A 21,193-nucleotide genomic window follows, 5' to 3' on the forward strand; every position below is an offset into this window, starting at 1 on the left:
GGCTGCTGAAGTCAGGTGTACTTGGCAGGAGTGACAGCAGGTGACATCACAGGGCTTTTGTAATTAAATACGATTGTCTCAAGAAAATTCCTGATTCCTTCACTGAAAACAACCGTACAAACCTCCAAACTTAATGAAAAGGAATACAAAATTTAAAATAAAAACAATTAAAAGCTGAAGCAGGAAATACCTTCAAACAAAATGCTGATAGAAATATAGCTGCTTCTTCTCCTAAGCTTATACTTTTATGGGATTTTAATACAAATGAAAGAAATCCACCTGGTATTCTGACAGCATAGCCAACTTTAGCCCCCTTCTACTTCATTTCCCTTGTAGAATGCCAGCAAACTCTTATACTAAGGAAAATCTCAGTATTAAGAGCGAAAAGAAGATACCAGAAGAACGGTGTTCAACACTCATGGCAACCTTGTGAAAGCTGTTTAATCCAGCAAGTAAACAGGTACACACCTACGACAGGCTCCAAAAAGAACCGTTGAGTGGATAACTGTGCTCAGCATAAGGGCTATTTACATGCACCGTGCCCTTTTTTAAATCTCCTTACCCGAACTGCTACAGCGAGATGGTTCCACGAGTCTGCCGGTCTTATCGTAACAGGCAATAGCTCGCAGTCGTACACCCTCGCCACACTCCTTGGCGTCTCCGTGGGATCGCTCTCCCAACTGCGGCTCGGATGTACCTCCTCCGATAATGCAGTCGGACCAATTTCCATGGGGCTGGGAGGTAAACACCTCGCAGGGGCACAGCTCTGTTTCAACTTGAGGATAAACTTCTGTGTTCTGGCATTTGTCTCGCTTTCTGCTTCGTCCTGTTCCAACCACAGAAATCTGTTCGTTAGCTTAACATCTGGTATCTTTGATAACAACACGTCATATTATTTATACTTGCATGAATTCAACACATTAGAACCAAGACAATCTGAATGTTAATATCCAGGAACGTTTACGAAGCATCTATTACCTGCTGCCAGCGCTCTGGAGTGCAGGGACAATGTATCTCCAGGGGCAACTGGAAAACTTGGAAATACTGTTTTGATGCGTAGGGCAAGGAGCAAAATGCGAAGTCTTACTCTAGGAATGGTCTGCCCAGAAAACGCTTTGTAATTTTATATAATATCATTTTTCTCTAATTATCTGATGAAAATAAATTGATTGTTTTGTCTCTATTTGCTCACAATCAATGGTTGCTAGGACAACTTCCAGAGGACTCTACTTTAGCCACAAGTTCTTCCTTGAGGCTACTTTACAAATTAGGTAAAGATGCACTTTGCACACAATCCATGCTTTGAAGAAAACAGAAGAGATAATCCAAAGTAAACTATTAGGGCTGGAAAGCATTTCAATGGTTATATCTGGTTTAATGTTTTCTTTTGTTCCATTCCTTCAACAGGCTTTAAAAGAAGGCTCTTTCAGCAGCTTCAGGAAGCAGCAGCATTCAAATAATTCTGTGGTACAGCTCTCTGCAACTGCAGTCTCCGTGCCGTGTTCCTGGAGGACTTCTAGGACTGTGAAGAGGTCCCAGGTACAAGAATTCATGCTCCCTGCATCCCTACAACTGCTCAAGGGAACAAAGGTCTGTATACAGCCTCTAAAGATAAAATCAGCACTTTTCTTGGCATGGGCTAGCCAACATGGAGCAGCCTTTATGCTGGCTGAGCTCAGCAACGTCTTTGCATTTGGCATCTGCACAGAGGGGGAGAATTCATCTTCACTAACAAACCACATCTGTATCCCATCCTCAAAATGTTCCTTGGCCATCCTGGACACACTAAAATTAATTCTGCAAAAAGTTTTTAAAGCTTTGATCCAAAGAAGTGTTTTCTCTTTGGTATTGCACACAAATAAGATACTAAAAAAAAAAAAGAAGTTATATAACCCAACAACCCTCTTTCTAGTCTGGAACCAAGAGTCACTTCACCACACGTCAGTAGGAGGACAAGCTGGCTGTCATCAATACCTGCTTGCATACAAACATGCAGCTCCAAAGGGAGGGGCAAACCCGTAATGTCCCTGTCCTTCCAAACCCAGCTCTTTCAAAATTGTATTTCCAGAATTCTGGGGAATGTAAAATTTGCCAGCACAAAGGGAAAATAAACACAAAGAAATCAAATAGCGCTGGCATCTTCGTATTTGTGTGTGTGTGTACATATTTTTAATATATATATATTTATTAGCAAATCCAGGCAAGGTATAAGAGGCACAACTCCACATACTTCAAAGAAAGTCTTTTAAAAGGCTTTAAATACATTGGGAGCTCTCTAGTGGCATTTCCAGCATTTTACGTTTGACAAGCTGACAGGAGCCCCAAGCTCAGTCTATACGTACAGCTGTATGCTCTGCATTGTATTAGTAAACATGGGAATTTGGGACTTGCCCATGTTTTGCCATTATTACATGAAGCACATCAGACACAGGCAAGGATGCTAATAATCTCACACTTATACAACACTTTTCTTCCAACTTGCCCTCCCACCTTTCTTGCAGAAATCTTCCTTCTAATGAAGTTGCTATGAAAGCCCTGTTTTGGGGGGAAAAGTGACGTTCATCCCATACTCTTCACAAAGAAGTAGTTTTAGAATTAGTGATGGTGATATTCTTATCATCTTCCCAGACTGTTTTAGAAATTACTATTAAAAATACTGCTGCAAAAATTTTCAAGGACACATATCTTTCATTAAATAGTATTTTCTTTTTTAAATTAAATTTCTGAACACTAACAAATATTATATACATTAAATATTATCAGGTAGTATATGCTACACATAAAAATTGTATGAAACATTAAAAATATACCTTTCTACAGAAAATACATTGGATCCATAGTTCAGTGAATTAACGGACTATATTAATTAACCAAAGACTTACCTAAAAACTGTTTTTATTATAATGACTTTGAATTTTGATATGTTCTGTAATAAGTCTTTTGCTTCTTAAGTAATGACTAATTTTATATGTAGAGTCTATGATTACTTACAGGGTAAAATGAATAATACTATTAAAAACTGAGTGGGAGGCAAGCAAATACTTAGCAAACAATTAGCAGATTCTCACTAAATGACATTGTTAATGAACTCTTATAATGAAGCCGAAGCATTCACTTGAGCACAGGCATAGGCTGTGTTGAACAAGGAGGTACAATTTATGCACGCGTACTGAAAGGTGAAATAAAAATGGATAAAGGAGCCTTAACAGCATGAAGTACTTCTCAAACAGCACTTTCCTTAAATCTTTTACTGAGTTCACATGGATGAGATTTCTTCAAGACTTTCAGCCAGCTCCAACTTTCATGAAGTTTTATGCAAAGACAGGTCAGCATTAATCTCAGCGACTTCTCCTTTTGAACCGTGGCAAAACCAAAACCGATGTCTGATTTGTCCTCCCTCGCCGCTCTCTGTGGTGCTGTGCTGTCCCCACCCCAGCGTCACCCAGGACACCCCTGCAGCACCTTCACCGCTTGCTCTTTGGGATGCCTTTGCTGGGAGCGGGCTGAGACCAAGAGGTCCTTCCCATCAGGAGAAAGGGAACCCAGCAAGGTCTCATGGGAGAGCCAGATGGTGTTTGGTCACAAACGCAGTGCGGGTGAGGAGACAAGCCATCAAAACCTGGATATCAGAAACCACTTTTGGTCCACTTACTTAAACGGATCTATGTCTGATGTAGAATGGAGTAAGAAAGGGGATAGGTAGGACCATACTGTTTTGTAACTGCCACAGACGATCATAAAGAAAATTCAGATTTAAAACTACCTGGAAGTAAGTATTCACTTATATATATAATTTTTGTAAGATCAGGCACCTCTTATTCTGATAGGGATACAGGATTTCTACTACTATAAACATACAGGCATCAATATAGAAAACATTTCAGAATACGCTCTTTGGCAGAAACAATACAGCATTGTATAATAATTATTTTTATGTAAAAGAGAAATCTTTATCCTTTAATGAGCCATACTATGAATGACAGCTTGACGCCAGTATGCCTGTACATGGTAATTGTTAGCTTGGGTCATTCCAACAGTAACAAACTGAGTAACAAGCTAGCCATGAAGCCAGGTGCAAGGCAGTCTAGGACGGAGCAGTGGTAGCCACCATACTTTGCTGCCATTCCGCTCCCAGGCACTATCACAGTAGATATTTTTACAGCAATGTTAGTATTTTACTCCATAGCAGAAGTCTCTGAAGTTTCAACTCCATTAATGGAGCAAACTCAAGCCAGCTACACCATAGCTCTCACACACAATACAGAAATATGAAAAGCTGTAAATTTCTTGTAAACCTTCTGAAAACAGTGTAATTCATTTTGATTTGATTTAGCTATGTGTGGGGGGCGGGAGGAAGACAACTCCTCACAAAAAAGCAGCTCCAAACTATTGGTGTTATAGGTCTTTAAAGCTTTTCAGTTTGGTCAGCATTCAAATAACATAATAACAAACCATAACAGCAAGTATGGGAGACTGTTCCATGAAATGGTTTGGACTAGAGTGCTTAATGAACATATATAAAGGATCAAACAAAACTGTTTTAACGATATTGTTTTTTCTTTATTCATGATATTAATTTTCCCTGTTGAACTACTGGATTCTGCTGAGCACAAGACTCCCAGCTTTAAACTTCATGCAGATTTCAACAGCCTTAAACAGAAAATCACACTGATTTTTATTCTTCTATACACATTTCCTGCAAGCTTCCCAGACTAATAGGTCAGATAAACTTGCACAATGCATGGTCACTGTTTTATTCGGTTTATGTCTAAAAATGGCTTTCCACCACTGAGTTTTTCTGCACTCTTCTCATACTGAAATGCATGTGCATAAAGCAGGCAGTGATCAGTATCAGATCAAAAATCAGCTAGGGAGGACAACTACTCTGTCTGGATTTTCGCACAACCCCAACATGAGTCCATCAACATCTGAGAAGCATTGTTCACAAGTATCACCATCAGAAAAATACTATAAAAGATTATACCTGTGAGTGACCGTCTCCTACTTCTAGTTGATTCACAGTCAAACGAGCATGCTGTAAATTTAGACCAAGGGGTAAATGTGCAGTCATCTTTGCAGGGAACGAGACACTCCTGTACAAGAGACGGCATAGCTCCTGCCCATCGCATGCAGTCACTGACATCGGCAGAGTCGTCGTGCTCCGACAAGCACGTAACAGCTGAAAAGCAAAGGCACAGAAATCTTTATATTCTTATATATATTCCATTATACTCTAGGCAGTCAGTACTTGTGTTCTAGGCAAGATTCACTTTCCTGGGTTAATAGGATAAAGCTGATTTATTTTTAGGTTGTTATTCATGCGTCACTCAAAGATGTGCTAAAAGCTTCACAAAACCATAAAGACACATTCTTATTTGAGCAGTGTGTTATCTAAATGACAATATAAATTCAATATTCTCAAGGAGGCAGTCATTTTAGGGGGTGAGGTAACAGTTTAACCAATGATACATTGTATGCCTAAACATGAAAAGAATACTGCGGCTGTGTGCCATAAAGCATATTTGGTTGAGGCCAGGATGGCCAAGCTGTGATGCACACATTACCCGTGGAACTGAAACAGCTTCAAAGTGGAAAAAAAAAATTAAAAATATAAAAGAAAGCTTCTTTCTCCAAAACTGCCACCTTTTCCATATTTCAGATGAAGGGACCAACTGTCTGAGCAGCTTTCCCATAGAGAGCGTGACCTCTGCTCTGTCTGAGCAGCGGATGCTACAGCTAAATGCTTCTTGCTGCAAGGTATAAACACCAGGTCTGCCCCCTCCAAATGAGTTCCCTAAACATTGTGCTACCCCTTGTGCTCTCCTGCTCTCTGGCCATCTGAACCTTTGAGTTTCTTGCATAAGTGGATATGTTTAGGAGGAAGGGCACGAGCATTCAGCCTGCAGACATGATAGAAAGGGGTACTGCACTTTACTAGACGCCTGCTTTTATGGTGCACTATAGCTTGCTATAAGAGCACTACTGAATGTGTCCATTAACAGAAAAAAAAACCACAAAACATAACTACTCTGTAGGTCTCAGCTGAGGACAGCATCACTCTGCCGAGCTCCATCCAACCTGAAGTGCTTCGCACATGGGCACAAGCAGAGCCCCTGTGCCCGTACCGAGCTTCACCCTCACACACAGCACTATCAAGGCTGCAGCCCACATTCAAATGCAGTGCATTTCTCTGGTCCCCTGCCCAAAGGTTTACCAGGTCTCTATGACTGGGCCATGGCAATAGGAAACAACAGGCACAGGGCTGGGCTGGGGCTGAGGTCTCTGAATTTGGACATAGATGCCTTTGGGGCCAGGCAAGAGTCAAACGGCGTTTGCAAGAACACAGCCCAGGACTTAGATGCACTGATTTCCCCCCAGTTTTATTTTAAGTCAATGCCCTTTTCCTTCAACAGCCCTGTCCTTTTTTGTACAGTATTGATTAATTTTTCAGGGTGGATAATGGCACTGAACAGCCATGATGGAGGACAAAAGTATTAATGTATAAATCTGAATCACAGGAAGCCTCTAATAAAACTAGCTAAAGTTTCAGTGAATTAATAATAAGTAATTATAATAAATAAAAATAGCCTGCACATCACGGAGCCTTCCATTTCATAATAATTAATAATAATTAATAATAATAATTAATAATAATAATTAATAATAATAATTAATTCTCACAGAATCTCCAAGATTATAGGCTATTTATATCCTACATTTTAGGTTAACCAAAGTAAAGATAGGCCGTGACTTGATTAAAGTAATAAAGTCAGGGACAGAGTTAGGGATTAAATTTGGTCCCAAGAGTTTAGTCATGTCAGGCTCTCTGATTTCAGGCAAGTCCACACATTGTATCATAAAGCTACAGAAGATGAAACGATTTAATCCAGATTTTATTATATAACTTTAACAACCTGTGATATTATTTTATGGAGATTCCTAAATAATTCATGTTTTTGAAGCTGCATATATTTTTCCTTGTTGCCAGAATGTAATGTAACTAGGAATGCGTGAAGAAAAAGGGAAAAATAACTCTGTTTTCTTACAGTTAAAGGATTTACTGGGGTGTAACTTTTCAATGAATACACATGATTTTTGTTTTTTAACTACAGTACTGTATGGGAGCAAGGGATGGGTTGGCAACCACCTGGAAATAAAAAAAAAAAATCTTATTAAAATGTAATTAGTTTTCTAAGGAAAAAAATCAGCATTTTGAAGAACATGCAAAAGGCAAGCGATCGCTAAAAGTCTCTTTAGACTCGAGTGACAGTAAATCAGCATATTAATAACTACCTCTAAATTGCTGATCCTTGCCTTTCACTTTCAATCCTTGTGACCCTTCCTATCTCTCAACTCCGGCAGTCAGAAACCTGGAGACATTCCCCTTCTCAATTACGAGAGCGCAAGGACAGAGGTCACCACTCTGTACGGGAAAGCGGGGTAATTGCCCTTTCCAGGAAGGTTAAACAAGTAATAGACTCGGATGCCCAAGGTCCATGTAGCCTCATTACCTTCAGCAAGGACACCAAAGATCTGGCAGCACAAACGTGTCCACGTGAAGTACGGCCAAGTGTATGCAAACCGTCTTCTCAGCATCGCTACAACTGCTGGTGTCTGCAGGGAAGTGAACAATAGCCTACGCTGCCAGCCCCATGAAGCAGCATTTGCAATTGCATTATAAACCATCATGTTGCAATGTTTACTACTATCTGTCAGAAGACCACAATTCATTCATGACATTTATTAATGGCAACACAAGTGATGGAACTTCTAAATCTCAATGTTAAACCAGACGCTCCATGCTAAAATGAGTTATTATTTAATGGCCTGATCTTCTACACAAATGTCCTTAATTTTGAGCATACAACTAACGCACTGAGTTCGCTGAGTCTATTTACATGCTAGAAGTGATAGATACATAAGGGCATATGAAATCGGTGTAAATATTTGACAGACATCATGGAGCTTAAAGAAATTAGTGGCAATAGTAAACATAGGTAGAGGAAAGTTAAATTACAACAACAAACAATATAGTGGATTATACATGTATAAGCATGGAGACAAGAAGGAGTTGAAAAGACAAAAATATAATGGACAGTCTAGTAAGGGACATGAGACCTAAAGGAGGAGGGGAGGAGGATCTCCCTGTGAGGTGATGAGGGACAGGCAGGTGGTTGAAAACACAGAACTGCTTCTCTTCTCCGCTTCAGGAATTTTTATAAGTGCAGATCCTCGTAACTCAGTCTGGTCATTCCTGACAGAGCAACAAAGCCTCGGTGTCAGCAAGGAGAGCAGGCAGAGGCCAAAGAGCAAGGAATCCAAAAACCTTTTCTGATGCCTAAAATACTACCTGAAGAGCAAACGTTCCGCTTGCTTCCCAGTCTCCTGGACTTTTGCTCTTATCGGTGCCAATGGTGCTATTACTAAGCTGGTGGGCCCAGACGAGCGCCTCTTTGGTGACCCAACTGGCAGCTGCGTCCCTCTGCTGGCAGAGCAGGTACTTCTTGTTTTACACGCACAAAATAAAATGCCAGCCATGAACACCCGGTACCCTTACACACCAAAACCCCACACCTCCTCGCCTGGCCTAAGCAGTATGGTGCAGTTCAGTCATATTAGGAGGCAATTCATTTCTACTCAAGAGTCTGCAAACATCTTCAAAGACAATGCCAATGTGTGACTTCTTCAGTTTGAACTGAATTATCTTCAAAAGCCTGAGCTTAATGGGCCTGATCTTTACAGCATGTCAGTCATAAGAAATGGCAGGATTTCTGCTACATGCTCACAACTATGTTTGAGGTGAGCAGCATGAACTGCTAAAATAAATTAAATAATAAAACAAAAGCCTATTAGGGCATTTTAATGGATTGAGAAGGGCCAGACAGGAAGCAGCAGAGCTGCCAGATCCACTCCAGTGGCTCATGCAGGAGCTAGTCACCTCATTCCTGCCTGCTGCAAACTTATTTCCCAGTTAAGTTAGCTTTAACTTTTAAGAGAAAAATATTTTCAAATACAGGCACTTATGGAAATAGAATGAGACAAATTTGTTTTCAGTGGACCTTCAGGAAAGTTAGAAAATTTATCCTCGATGGTTTCAAACTACTGATTGGTTTGGTTCATGTCTGGTTTATGTTGCATAAAAAATACTTCCCCGTAATCCTCAGTTCTGTCACAATGGTTTTAAATAAACTCATACCGCAAACCCATTTCTGCTATGTCAACATCTCTTTTTTTTTTTTAAGAGGGATACCACCGGAGGGCAAATGCGGTCCATTTGCAGCCCTATGCACTAAGGGGGTGTGTGTGCGCGTGTGTGTGTGGAAATCACGTAGTAACGATAGATCCCTCCTAGACATAATGTGTGATTTCTACTATCTCTGCAGCATTTAAAATAGACACAAATATATGAATAGAAATAGCTAATAACAGGACACTGCCAGATAAAGGGTTTCAAACTATAATATTGATTCCCACAAAGAGGGGAAATGCAGGATTTCCTTTTGATCTCACGCTATTCTTTCTTATTACCACCAGTCAATGCCACCAAACTGGAATTAAACACTTGGGGCCAAGCTGCGGGATGACAGTTCAATGCAGTTCTGTTGATATAAAACAATGGCTGGCACACAAAAAAGTACACCTTCTCTCATAACGACAAAATTAAAATGATGAATTAAACGGAAAGGTAACCAGGTTTAAAATGCTAAAAGAAAATATCTTTCTTCCAGGGCAGGGCTGGAGTTGTTTAAGAGACAGCACGGATACACCTGTTAAGGCCCTAACAAAAGTTAACAATTACCATGAGCACTGAAAATAGCTGCAGATGCAACCACCTTGCTTCAAGACGTAAGTGTTAAATGTATGGTTTTGGGAGGAAATTTCCCTTTCTGCTGGTACAAGGTCCTGTCAGGATATGAACAAGGACTGCTAACGAGATAATCAGTACGACTGTCTCTGTCTTCTTGTTTTGTACTTACACCCACAAGAGTATGTTTGTATGCCATCATCTTAGCATATGGCACGCGGAAGCATATGGAAGCTATATTCTTTAACTACATTTATCTTAAATTAAAAGTAAATAGCAGACACTTCTATAAACTTTTACACGGCGAAATCAAACGTTTCTATGCTGTCAAATTGCAGAGGCACTGAATGCATCCTTAGACGATGTTACACCACCACCAAAGCAGCATGTCAGCAGCAACACAGGGGAACTCAAGTGCTCTCAGTAGGCACAGGCCTGACTTAACAGTGCTACAGACAGTCCTAACAAAAGGAGTGTATTGAGAAAGGAATATTATAGGCATAGCATTGCACCCAATAAGGAAAGATAACATAAATATAGTTCCTCTTAAGTAAAAAACCAATTACAGACAGTCTTGGTAATCATATTCATTTACCAAAGTTATAATCAATTCTCCTTTAAAAACGCATTTCAAGAGTTTCCAAAGGGTAAGAAGCTGAAGAGTGAGAATATCAACTACCAACCAGTAAAATTATACTGCACCATAGCACTTCAATTTGGGAAACCTAAATTAGTGGTTTCAAAACTCTGGAATTAAATGTCATTAGAACATCTGAACAAAAAGTCTGATAATTCCAGGAAGGTACACTCAGGCAAAACACTAAAACTAAAGCTATGCGATAGTGTAAATCAAATGGCTGGACTTCGTACAGGAACAATGGGATGACCTATGAGGCTAGACAAGACGTGTAGACATGATGATGTAATTATCTTCTCTGGCTTCAAATCCTGGGAATGTGTACAAAATCAAAGCCAGCATGTGAAGTCAATGGAATTATTTTAACGTAGCTGTTTACCTTCACATTGTTCAGAAAAATCTCATTTTATGTTGCACAATTATTCTCATTACCCCTCAATGTAACAAGATAATATATAATTTCTTACAGGTACCACTAACGATAAGTGAAAATGAAGTTCAGGAATAATCTGTTAGGAAAAAAGAAGAAAATAACTTTAAGGATCCAGACTTGCTGACTATAAGCACAGTCCCATAACTCACGATGACCTCATTTATTTTCTATATTGATATTCCTTCATACTTATAACAGGTTTCTCCAAAATCCCAGATGGAATATTTACGTTATTCTTGGTATGTTAGCCCAACCCCTAATTACAGAAGGAGACCAAAGGCAAACATAATAGAAGACATAAGATAAGGTTTTGCTGAGACTCAGGTTTAAGTCTAAGGCCCTGTTCTGTAAGGACAAAAGTATACGCTTAAGCTCACCACTGCGACCCCCTCCCTGGATACAGCAGCACTTCCATTAATGAAGTGAGGTGCATCCAAAGTTTGCACTTAACAGAAGCAAACCAGAAGATAACCATTAAAAATAAGTCTGACGAAAAGAACAAATGATGCCAGGAAGGACATCGCAGACACAAATCTCATAAAAATAACTGAGGAAGAGCTGGAACAACTAGTTATGCAGCAGGGAAACTGGCTCCAAGATCACCAGTTTCCCATTTTGTAATTATTAATGATATTGACAGTAGTGCTAAAGGGCTAACAAATGCCACAGAGCAAACAAGAGCACTGAATAAACACAGCCCCCAACCAACGTGCACCATAAACAAACAAGAGGAGCCTGAGATGAGGTTGGGAAGCAATAAAGATGGTAAATATCAACTGTAAAGATAAAGAAAAGCAACTGAAATGATTTGCATTAAAAGAGGTCAGGGAAGAATTGGGTGGAAAAGTTGGGTACAAAGCATTAGCATGGAGAAGAGGCTGTAACAAGGGAAAGGGGAGAAGGTTGGGATAGAATTAGAAGGGAAGAAAAAAAAGCATGCAAAACTGAAGATCCTCCTCAACCTAAAGGTCCATGGTTTAGCTGCTCTTTGCATTGGTTTCTCTCTGCAGCGTTCCCACAATAAGACATGTACATGGGGAGAAAGACAGGTTAATCTAGGTATAGAGGCCTCAGAAAAGGAGCCCCAGCTGCAGCCTTCTGGGGGCCAGGGTGGTGGGAGGTCACCTCCAGTGCAGCCACAGCCGTGCCCCAGCCTGGGCAGCCACCCCACACGCGTGTGTCAGACCCGACCATAGGCTTCCCCTGCAGCTACGGGTCATCATCGTTCACCAGCTGGAAAGGGATAAAGAGGTCTGTACACAAGGTCTGCGTACCAGAGGTGCACGTCCCTCCCATGCCTTTCAATCTCTATGGCCCAGAGCTTCTCAGCTAACACTGCAGCGCAAGCGTGAGAACAGATCAGTTTGTCTGAAAGGGATTAAACATGTCCAGGGCTGTGTATTAAACCAGTAAAATCAGCACAGGCTGACTTCTGTCATTTAGTGCCCGAAACTGGACTCAACTCGGTTCCATTTTCTTAGGGTACAATTTTCTTTGATACTTATGGATGAGGCTATTGATTATTTAGTTGGGAATATATGATTTGAATCACTGAAAGAATTGAGCTGTACATGTCAATTTTGCCAAGCTATGTGACTTGGTGTTTTAATTCTGCCTCATCTGTGAACCAACACTGCCCACTGTGTAAGAAGGAGGAAAGAAATGCATTGCTATAAATGCCATTCCTCCTCCCACCCACACACTGAATGCAGAACATGGGACTGATACATTAATGTCTAGCACCATTTTCATTTTCATACAAGTGTTTTCTTATTGCAAGTGGTTCACCCTCTGCCTGGCTAGAAAGACAAAATAATATGATTTTTTAATGGTTCAAATTTACTTTGGCCAGTGAATAACTGCACTCTGAGTGCTTCTACATTATGCAATCAGTCTAAGGACTCTCACAATTTTTACCTTTTTTCCCCCTAACTTTATTATAGGTTTTGAATTGCTTTTACTTTCATTTTCTATTAAAAAGAAAATCAATGGAAGTGCATTAGATGATTAATGATAGAAATTATGCTTCTGCTCCTTTCAGAGAATGTAACAAAATACAAAAATATGCTTCCTTTTTCCCTCTTTCTGTGGCCCACAATTACTAAAATGGAGTTCAATTTATTTGTAGCACCTATCATCAAGTTATATTTAAGATGAATTATTTATAGCACAACTTGAAAACAAAACTGACATCCTTTTATATACACAGACACTGAGAACAGAGTAAATAAAGAGAATCATACATGCCAAATAACAAAAGAGAGAGAAAATGGAAAACAAATACAACGTTTACAGTGTTTCTAGTAACTCAAGTTGGAAAATCACTTAGCTGACTAAGAAAGCACTGACTTTCTTTTGACAGCTTTGCCTCAGTCATATACTCACAAGCCAGCGTTTTTAGTGATAGCTGGATAAACTTAAAATCTTATGCAGCCTGTTTTATTCCAGCCAGGTCCAGTTTTTGGTAGCACCCCATGGTCATCTTTCACAAAATGGCAGCAGAGAGCTCAACGCTACAGCCAGCTCCTCACATGGCAAACCCAACCTTAGCAAGGTCTCAGAAGACAGCGCTGAAAACTTGTCCAGTCAAATGTACATGTCAATCTGAATTTTTTTGGTATTGGGTTTGACAAAATTACCCATTTGTATCATCTTTCATATAACTGTGCATTAGAAAACATTGCATTATGTTGGTTTAGGAAAATACATTTGAAAGTCTTGCTCTGGAAGGCAGGCACTCTGCCATTTCACTCCATCTGTCCCTTTACAGTGAAGAGTAGATACTAAATCCAGAACATAACACCAACACATTGACATATTTACAACTTCCCCAACATTATATTTAAAATATTATGGTCCAAAGTAAAACCTAAAGATTTTAATCTACCCTTCCTCCTCAGCTCCCCTCTCCCCAGCTCTGGCTCTTCTCATTCTGGCATTCAAAACTCCTTGCTGCTCTTGGCCAGTCAGGGACCAGCAACTAAGTCACTGTGGACACAGGACATACGGGCCCTTCAACAACGTTTCAACTCATCCTGACGCCTCCTGCTCCCACCTGCTGGTTCTTCCCCTCCACCAATTAATTCTGTTGTCTATGCCCAAATCCCATCCCACCAGGCATGCTCTAAGTCCCACATAAAATAGCATAAATTAACCTTCCACTGCATAGGTCTCTTCATGATAGAAAGGGGTTGTATGTAGTTGCATTGGGGTGGATTAATTCCATTTTCTCCAAAATTTGTATTTGCTCACTGCCTGGCCACACGGCTAACATTTAAGGGAGAATAAACAAGTTTCTCTGAAATTATCAAAAGCTTCCTGAGACTACTGCCTGCAAAATGCTGCCTATGCTGTTGCCCCTCAGTAAAGAGATGCAGATTTGGACTGGTGTGAAATAAGACTAGAAGGTGGCCTCTTCCATTTATCTTTATTTTAATTAACCGTGCTTTTCCAGACATCAGGCAATCCTAGCATTTTACAGCATACGGACTTGTCGTCTTTATCAAAGACCAAAACTGCAATTCAGAAAGTAGTAACATGGAAATTTTGAGACCCCCCTCATCACTTTCTACATTCCACTCAGAAACTGCTGTTAAATTTTTCTCAAGTACCAATGGATTTTGCAGATATGGTCCTGCATAAAACTTTCCACTTCAACTATCACTGAAGAGGAGATAAGAATGCTAAACACTTTGAGGTCTGAAGTCTGGCTACTCATCTCCAGCTTAAAACTGATAAAACAACTAAATCTACTTTGACTGAAGCTAATAAAAATGCACGCTCAAATAATTCATGTTATCTAAATTAAGTATCTTTCAGCTGTCATATAATATTGTCTACCTTGTGAGACAAAATATACTGTACTTGAGACTGGAGGGTCAGCACAGCCTAAGTACAGTAAAGGCACTGTGCTTGGATTAAAGGTGAGAGAGGCAGAAATTGTGAAAAAATTCCCACACACAACCTTGAGAAATCAAATGTTTGGGGCTTTTCAGGAGACTGCCCAGTAGGAAACCTAAGTACACAGATTTGAATCCCAGTAAGAGCAAAGTCATACTCTGATATGTGGGACTCTCATACGTGTATACATAATGTACAAATTATGCATACAGAAAGGCTTTTTATACTTCTTCCTAAACATTTCTAGTGTGCAGGGAAAAAGTGTTTTACAGAAACCCTACCTCAGGGCATCCTTTCTTTAGCAGGAAAAAAAAAATAGAAACAAAACCAAAAACCCAACTTCCCCAGAAGAGACGGAGTCCAAGATACCAAAGGATATATTTCTATATAGTGCGTATAAAGGACCCTGATTCCTGTAAGTATAAGAATTGGTATTTCCGCTGGGTCGTGTTAAATCAACTTTTTTGTGTGAGCAAAGGAGTTCCAATAGGTTTGCCTCTTAAGAATAATAAAAATAATTACATTCATCTTTCCTTATGTTTGTTGTTGAGACCATTCTCACTGCTAGTACATTTCTTTTTACTCTTCTTTTGAAGCTAACAGATCTAAAGGGACTATTTGCTTTCCCCTTCTAGTCTCTTAAAAACAAGGTAGAAGATCAGAGAAGATTCAAAGGGAGATATCTTACAGTACGCTATGTTTTTCTTATGATGATCTTCTCTTCCTTTTTTATAGGCGCAAAAAAAAAAAAAGGAAACAACATTTCTTGTTTAGCTGCTGCTACTGTCCTTGAATTTGTACCAAACTGTTATAATTGAGTGAGGATTATAAAGCAGATTGTATTCCTGCTGAAACAATGGGAAAACTCACGTTTATTTCAAGAGGAAAAGAACAGATCTTATTACACTTTCTTTTTAGTATCTATGAGTGAAGCATTTGTTTGCAAGCATTCATTTCTAAAGCAATTACACAATCCAAACACTGATTGATTACTATAGGATTGTTCATGTATATTACAGATACAATATTTGGACACAAAAAGTTCTCTTGTGACTTCTTTACCATCGGTTCATATCATATAATTTATGCTTTGTTTAATCAAAAAAACAATCAAATACCATAAAAACAAATTAATACAACAGAAAGTAAATTGCATGAGAACTAGAAATGCTTTCAATCCTGCTGGAACATTATTAGTATTTTAGGCTGTTCTTCACATGCTTCATTCTTGCTAACCCCAAGGTAGAGCTGAATGGGATACTACACTACATTTTCTTATATTACAGTCTTTCCAGTACAAACCATTTTAATCTCAGCTATAACAAATCACTGGTTTGATACTCATCTTATTCCCTCTTTTCACCTAGGAAGTTTTGTTCATCTTTGCTGGAGCTCAGAGCAGTTTCTCCCATTAAATTGCTCTATGCGTGAATCTTTCTTGCTGCAGAAGGTTTCTGCCAACTGTCATTACAAGATCAGAGAAAATCATGCTTAAAATGAGGAGCACTTAAAGCAGAGGCAGGTCATCTTTGGAAAGTAGCTTGGAGTAAAATTTTGCAGAGGTGGTTTATGTTTATTTATCCTGACTTCTTAGAAAATATTCTTTAAAAAAAAAATCAGGAAAACAAGAGCCCATGCAAACATAAGAAGAGACAGTAACCTGAGGGCACCTCTGGGGGAGGTGGCTCTTCATATTCCACCAGTGCCACAACAGTGGACCCACCACTTACATCTATATATCCTTAGCATGCCTCTCAGACCTGAGACCTGACCTCAGTGACATGAAGCTCAGAAGAACATCTGGCCCTTTGTTTCCTGGAGAAGGAACACTTATGGCCAATATACCCAGGACTGCTATTTCCCTTAAAACCAAGGAAACGTAATCAGAGGGGCTTCCAAAATTTCCCAAAGTGGTAATTAATTCTTCCAATTTAAAATAAGTTACTTAGGAAATAAAATTCAATGCAAAACCAACTAAATACTTTGAAAATCCATCAAGATTCACATCACATCTCCTTTTCAGAAGAGAGAACTGATATTTGGAATTTTAAGTGTGTATTTCAAAGCAACAGTAAATAGCAGCTTTTTAATTCATCAGAAGCCCAAAGGAAAGGCAACTTTCCATAGAAATGTGCTGTACTTGGGAGACCAACTCTTGCTGTTACTGTAATGAAAGTATAAATACAGCACACCACAAATTCATAGAAATTTGTTTCTATAAGCAAGTTTGACATGGCACAGCCAAATAAATTAAGATTGTATGGTTATGCAGAACTGCGAGAATCTCTAAAATATTGCACTGGTATTTTGCCATTTCTAGATCATTCATCGCATCAGACCTTTGTCTCAATTTCTCTTTAAACCTTTGCCTTGTCCTATTTGAAGACCCATGCTCCAGGGTTATATCTTATCAGTTCATTAACTTCTAGAATGGATACATAGCAAAAACGACTATATACACTTTTGCTCACATATATCAAAGCCAATGTCAACCAACGTGGTTCCTGTGTACCTAATCCAGGAGACTTATAATAAAATCTCATCTTCCATTTACAGCCTGAGGCAAAAGTAGGTCTTGCAGAGAGATGTGTGAAGTGACGACATTTAGTAGAGCAATAACGCTGCTCAACAGCTTAAATATTGGTCTAGCTACTAAACTTTATGCCATGAGGTTCTGGCAATACATTATTAAATACCAAGATTTCATCCACGTTTTTTCTTACTCAGAATAATGCAAAATTCATTTCGGGGCGGGGGGAGAAGGAATTTAAAGGTGTCCCCCCCCAAAAAAAAAAAAACCTCTTCAAGGTAACGTACTCTTCAGTAGATCAACACTAACGGGGAAGGATGGCAGGGGCAGGGTGTGGGTGTGTGTAATATATCAGTCCTTCACTGTAAATTAATGAGCAATTTAGCAAGAAAATACTAGAAGCAATGAAAACGAGCACTTTCATTCAGGCCCTATAAGGTCACAGCCAACGAGGAAAACAGGAGAAACCAATTAAGCTGGAAAATTTGATTCAACAAATAAGGACAAGGAGGATCCTTGGAAGCAACTTTGATTTTTATTTTTCTGCCTCTTCACCCAACATCAGCAGATCTCATTGATGTGTATGTAAAACAAAAATCAGGAAAGAGAGAATTAAACAAGAGCCAGCATCTGAAAATATTTTTTCCCATGGTTCAAAATGACAATGAAAGACCCAGCCATGAAAAGGATGTAACACAGACAAAGAATAAAGAATTTGAACGGGAATCAGAGCCTGAGAGGATGCAGCGAGGGCTGGGAGAGCCCAGCAACCCCTCACTCAACTCCAAGCATGCCTCTGTTCCCCAGTGAGGATCAGGCCCTCAGGCTCCTAACTCCTGTCATTTCAGGAAAGCTGTGTGATCAGTACAGCCAAACTGAGAGGGACCCATGACTGGACCCAAAGCACAGGCTATGTCCCAGGGGTGCATCACCAGCCAGGAAAGGCAAGGGCAGAAATGGGGAAGAAGCTGGGAAGTTTGTGGTGGGACAGCTTGGAGAGCTGAGCTCTGCACAACAGATGGGGAAAACTTGGGAAAAGCAGTCCTTGGAAGGAATCACCCTAAAGGAATGAGTATCAGTTTTATTTTGTATTTTATAGCTGAAAAATAGGATAGCAGTGGGATTTTGTAATAGAAGGATAAAACCTGTATATAGAAGCCAAGATTATCTACTAAAGATCTGTTAAAAGTTCAGTAAAGAATAATGTGCCCTGTTGTTGAAATACTCCACAAAGGCTTTCAGTTGCTGAATGTACCAGTCTTACCACATAACAAGTGAGCAGAATTTGAAGCCATGTCAGGAATTAAGGTAGAAAAACTAGGATCCTGACCACAGTTCCTCCAGACAACGTGGTGAGCAGCTCACCATTCCCACAAGCACATGAAGGCAGCTATAGGTCCCTCTGGCAGCAGGGCAGCAGCCTGCTCCCATCCCTCTTACCCCGAGCTCTGTGTCCTGGTTTCAGCTGGGATAGAGTTAATTTTCTTCCTAGTAGCTGCTATAGTGCTGTGGTTTGGATTTAGTATGAGAATAATGTTGATAACATACTCATGTTTTAGTTGTTGTTAAGGCAGTGCTTACGCTAGCCAAGGACTTTTGCAGCTTCCCATGCTCTGCCGGGGGCACAAGAAGCCGGGAGTGGAGGGGGCACAGCCAGGACAGCTGACCCCAGCTGGCCAAAGGGATATTCCATACCATGTGATGTCATGCCCAGTATATGAACTGGGGGGGAGTTGGCGGGCGGGGGAGCAATCGCTGCTCGGGGACTGGCTGGGCATCAGTTGGTGGGTGGTGAGCAGCTGCATCCCTTGTTTTTCCTTGGTTTTGCTTCCCTCTCTCTTGTTGTTTTCCTTTTCATTCCAATTTTTAATAATTATTATTTTATTTCAATTATTAAACTGATCTCAACCCACAAGTTTTCTTACTTTCACTCTTCAGATTGTCTCCCCCATGTCAGCGGAGCGGGGGGGTGAGTGCGCAGCTGTGTGGTGCTTGGTTGCTGACTGGGGCTAAACCGTGACACAATGCCAAAGGATGTAAAAAAGGATGCAAACTTAAGAAAATTGCCATGAAGGTGATGCCACCCCCACAGGACTCTGTGATTCCCTTAGCAACGGAGAAGTACTAAGAAAGCCCTTATAATCTGTGTTAGAAATAACCTTCAAAGTTTGGAATATAAACTTTAGGACTCATTGAATGATTTGTCTCAATAGGTCAAAAGTCAAATAAACACTATTGTTCAAAAGTATGAAAAAAGAACTATATTCTTCAACTGCATAATTTCAAATTAGAAGCTGAACCTGAAGTTATTGGAAACATTAAGAGGTTACAAAACTAACTTTTAGCAACACTTAATAAAAGAATTAAAAATTTATATATTCTAAAGATTTTTTGATAAATTAGTAATACAACCTACAAGAACATCAAACCAAAATTAGTTCACAAATTGAAATGGATTTCCCAGAAAATTTCTCTCATTACATTGTATATTAGCTATAGTTTGTATAATCAAAAGCAAAGATGTTTTCCACCCTCCTATAATCGAAAGAAACCAAACAGCATCAATCTTCCACATGAAGACAGTCCCTTTCCTGATGTTTGTTCTATGAGAAAATTATAAATCAGGGGGTTGTGTGGGTGTCTGGATTTCTGACTAAAATACTCCCTTCTTCCCCAGCCCTCTCTGAGGAATGGACCCCACAAAAAACAAAAGGTATTTGTGTGCTTCTTCAGAAAACTTGGAAATAATTTCCTTGGTTAATTTATGCAGACATCACACTTCTACCTAAATATATAGATAAAATCAATCCCTTGTAGGTTTATATACATATATCTCTCTTATAAATTACTGCAATTTCCTGAATTTTTTTTTGTTAAGTGCAGGATTAAATCTATATAGATTTATCAAGAAACTTTCTCAAGGAAGTTTCACTAAGAACAGTTTTTAAAAGTCAATAAAACTAAGAACAGTTTTTAAAAGTCAATAAAACTTCCTATCCTTTAGTTTCAATAAAAGGCAAGAGAACATACTGTAGATTTAGATTACCATATCAGTACTTTTGATTTACTCGCTTTTTCAATGAGAAGACAGGCAATTCCCACATATAAGTTTATTCCAATGCTGTGACCTTGACTTTTACCAAAAGTTCAATTGCAGGGATATTGTTTTTGAGGCGAGATGAAGGAAGAAAGGAGTTCTCACAGATAAGATAATGAACTGTCAAATGCAGCTTATGAAATAATACTGTTTCAAATAGATGCTCTGATTTAATACACGTTGACAGTCGATTCAAAAATTATGACTAGGTCATTATGTAGCACACAGACTACAAAGCTTGAATTACTTACTTTTTTATCTCATAAAGCGTTAGGTGTGTGAACCAAAGACATCCCGACAGCCTTCCATGTAGGGATCAAAAGTAACAGAATAATACTAAATTAAATATCACATATTGAAGATGTATGATTAACAAAATTGGATTTGTCAAAATGTAAAAAAAAAGTATTGAAAAGTACTACTGATAAAGTTACTGACTACACCAAGATGAAAAAAATAAGTTGTTGAAAATAATGAAGGAATGCACAAAACGGCTATTTTAACTATTAACCCAGTGTCCTAAGTACTCATAGAACTGTAAAAATACAGTGAAGCTTAAAAAACCCCACCCCAAACCACAATATTATCTCCTGGGTGTGATGAGAATTGTGTACCCATATGAACTATAAACACAGAAAGTAATCTTTTTTTTTTCTCTACTCAACTTAATAAATGCAGCATTTTTTTCTAATGAAAAGAAAAACAAGAGGAGCTGCCAATACTGATGTGTCTGCTATCAATAAATGAGAAGTCCTGATGAGACTACAAGATCTTCCAGTACAGTAAACACA

General features: G+C 39.3%; 1 protein-coding gene across 2 annotated transcripts in view; it reads right to left on the bottom strand.

The window, feature by feature from the left end:
- Window positions 1-21,193, bottom strand: part of THSD7B (thrombospondin type 1 domain containing 7B) — a 336,705-nt gene that overhangs the window by 98,632 nt on the left and 216,880 nt on the right. For both annotated transcript variants that reach the window (XM_064451039.1, XM_064451040.1), the window contains exons 14-15: window positions 4,985-5,179; window positions 563-826 (exon numbers count right to left, since the gene is read on the bottom strand). In XM_064451039.1, the coding sequence (XP_064307109.1) occupies window positions 563-826; window positions 4,985-5,179 (459 nt within the window). The remainder of the gene's footprint in view (window positions 1-562; window positions 827-4,984; window positions 5,180-21,193) is intronic.

The sequence above is a fragment of the Phalacrocorax carbo genome, chromosome 5, assembly GCF_963921805.1.
Source record: "Phalacrocorax carbo chromosome 5, bPhaCar2.1, whole genome shotgun sequence".
In the NCBI taxonomy this organism is placed as follows: domain Eukaryota; kingdom Metazoa; phylum Chordata; class Aves; order Suliformes; family Phalacrocoracidae; genus Phalacrocorax; species Phalacrocorax carbo.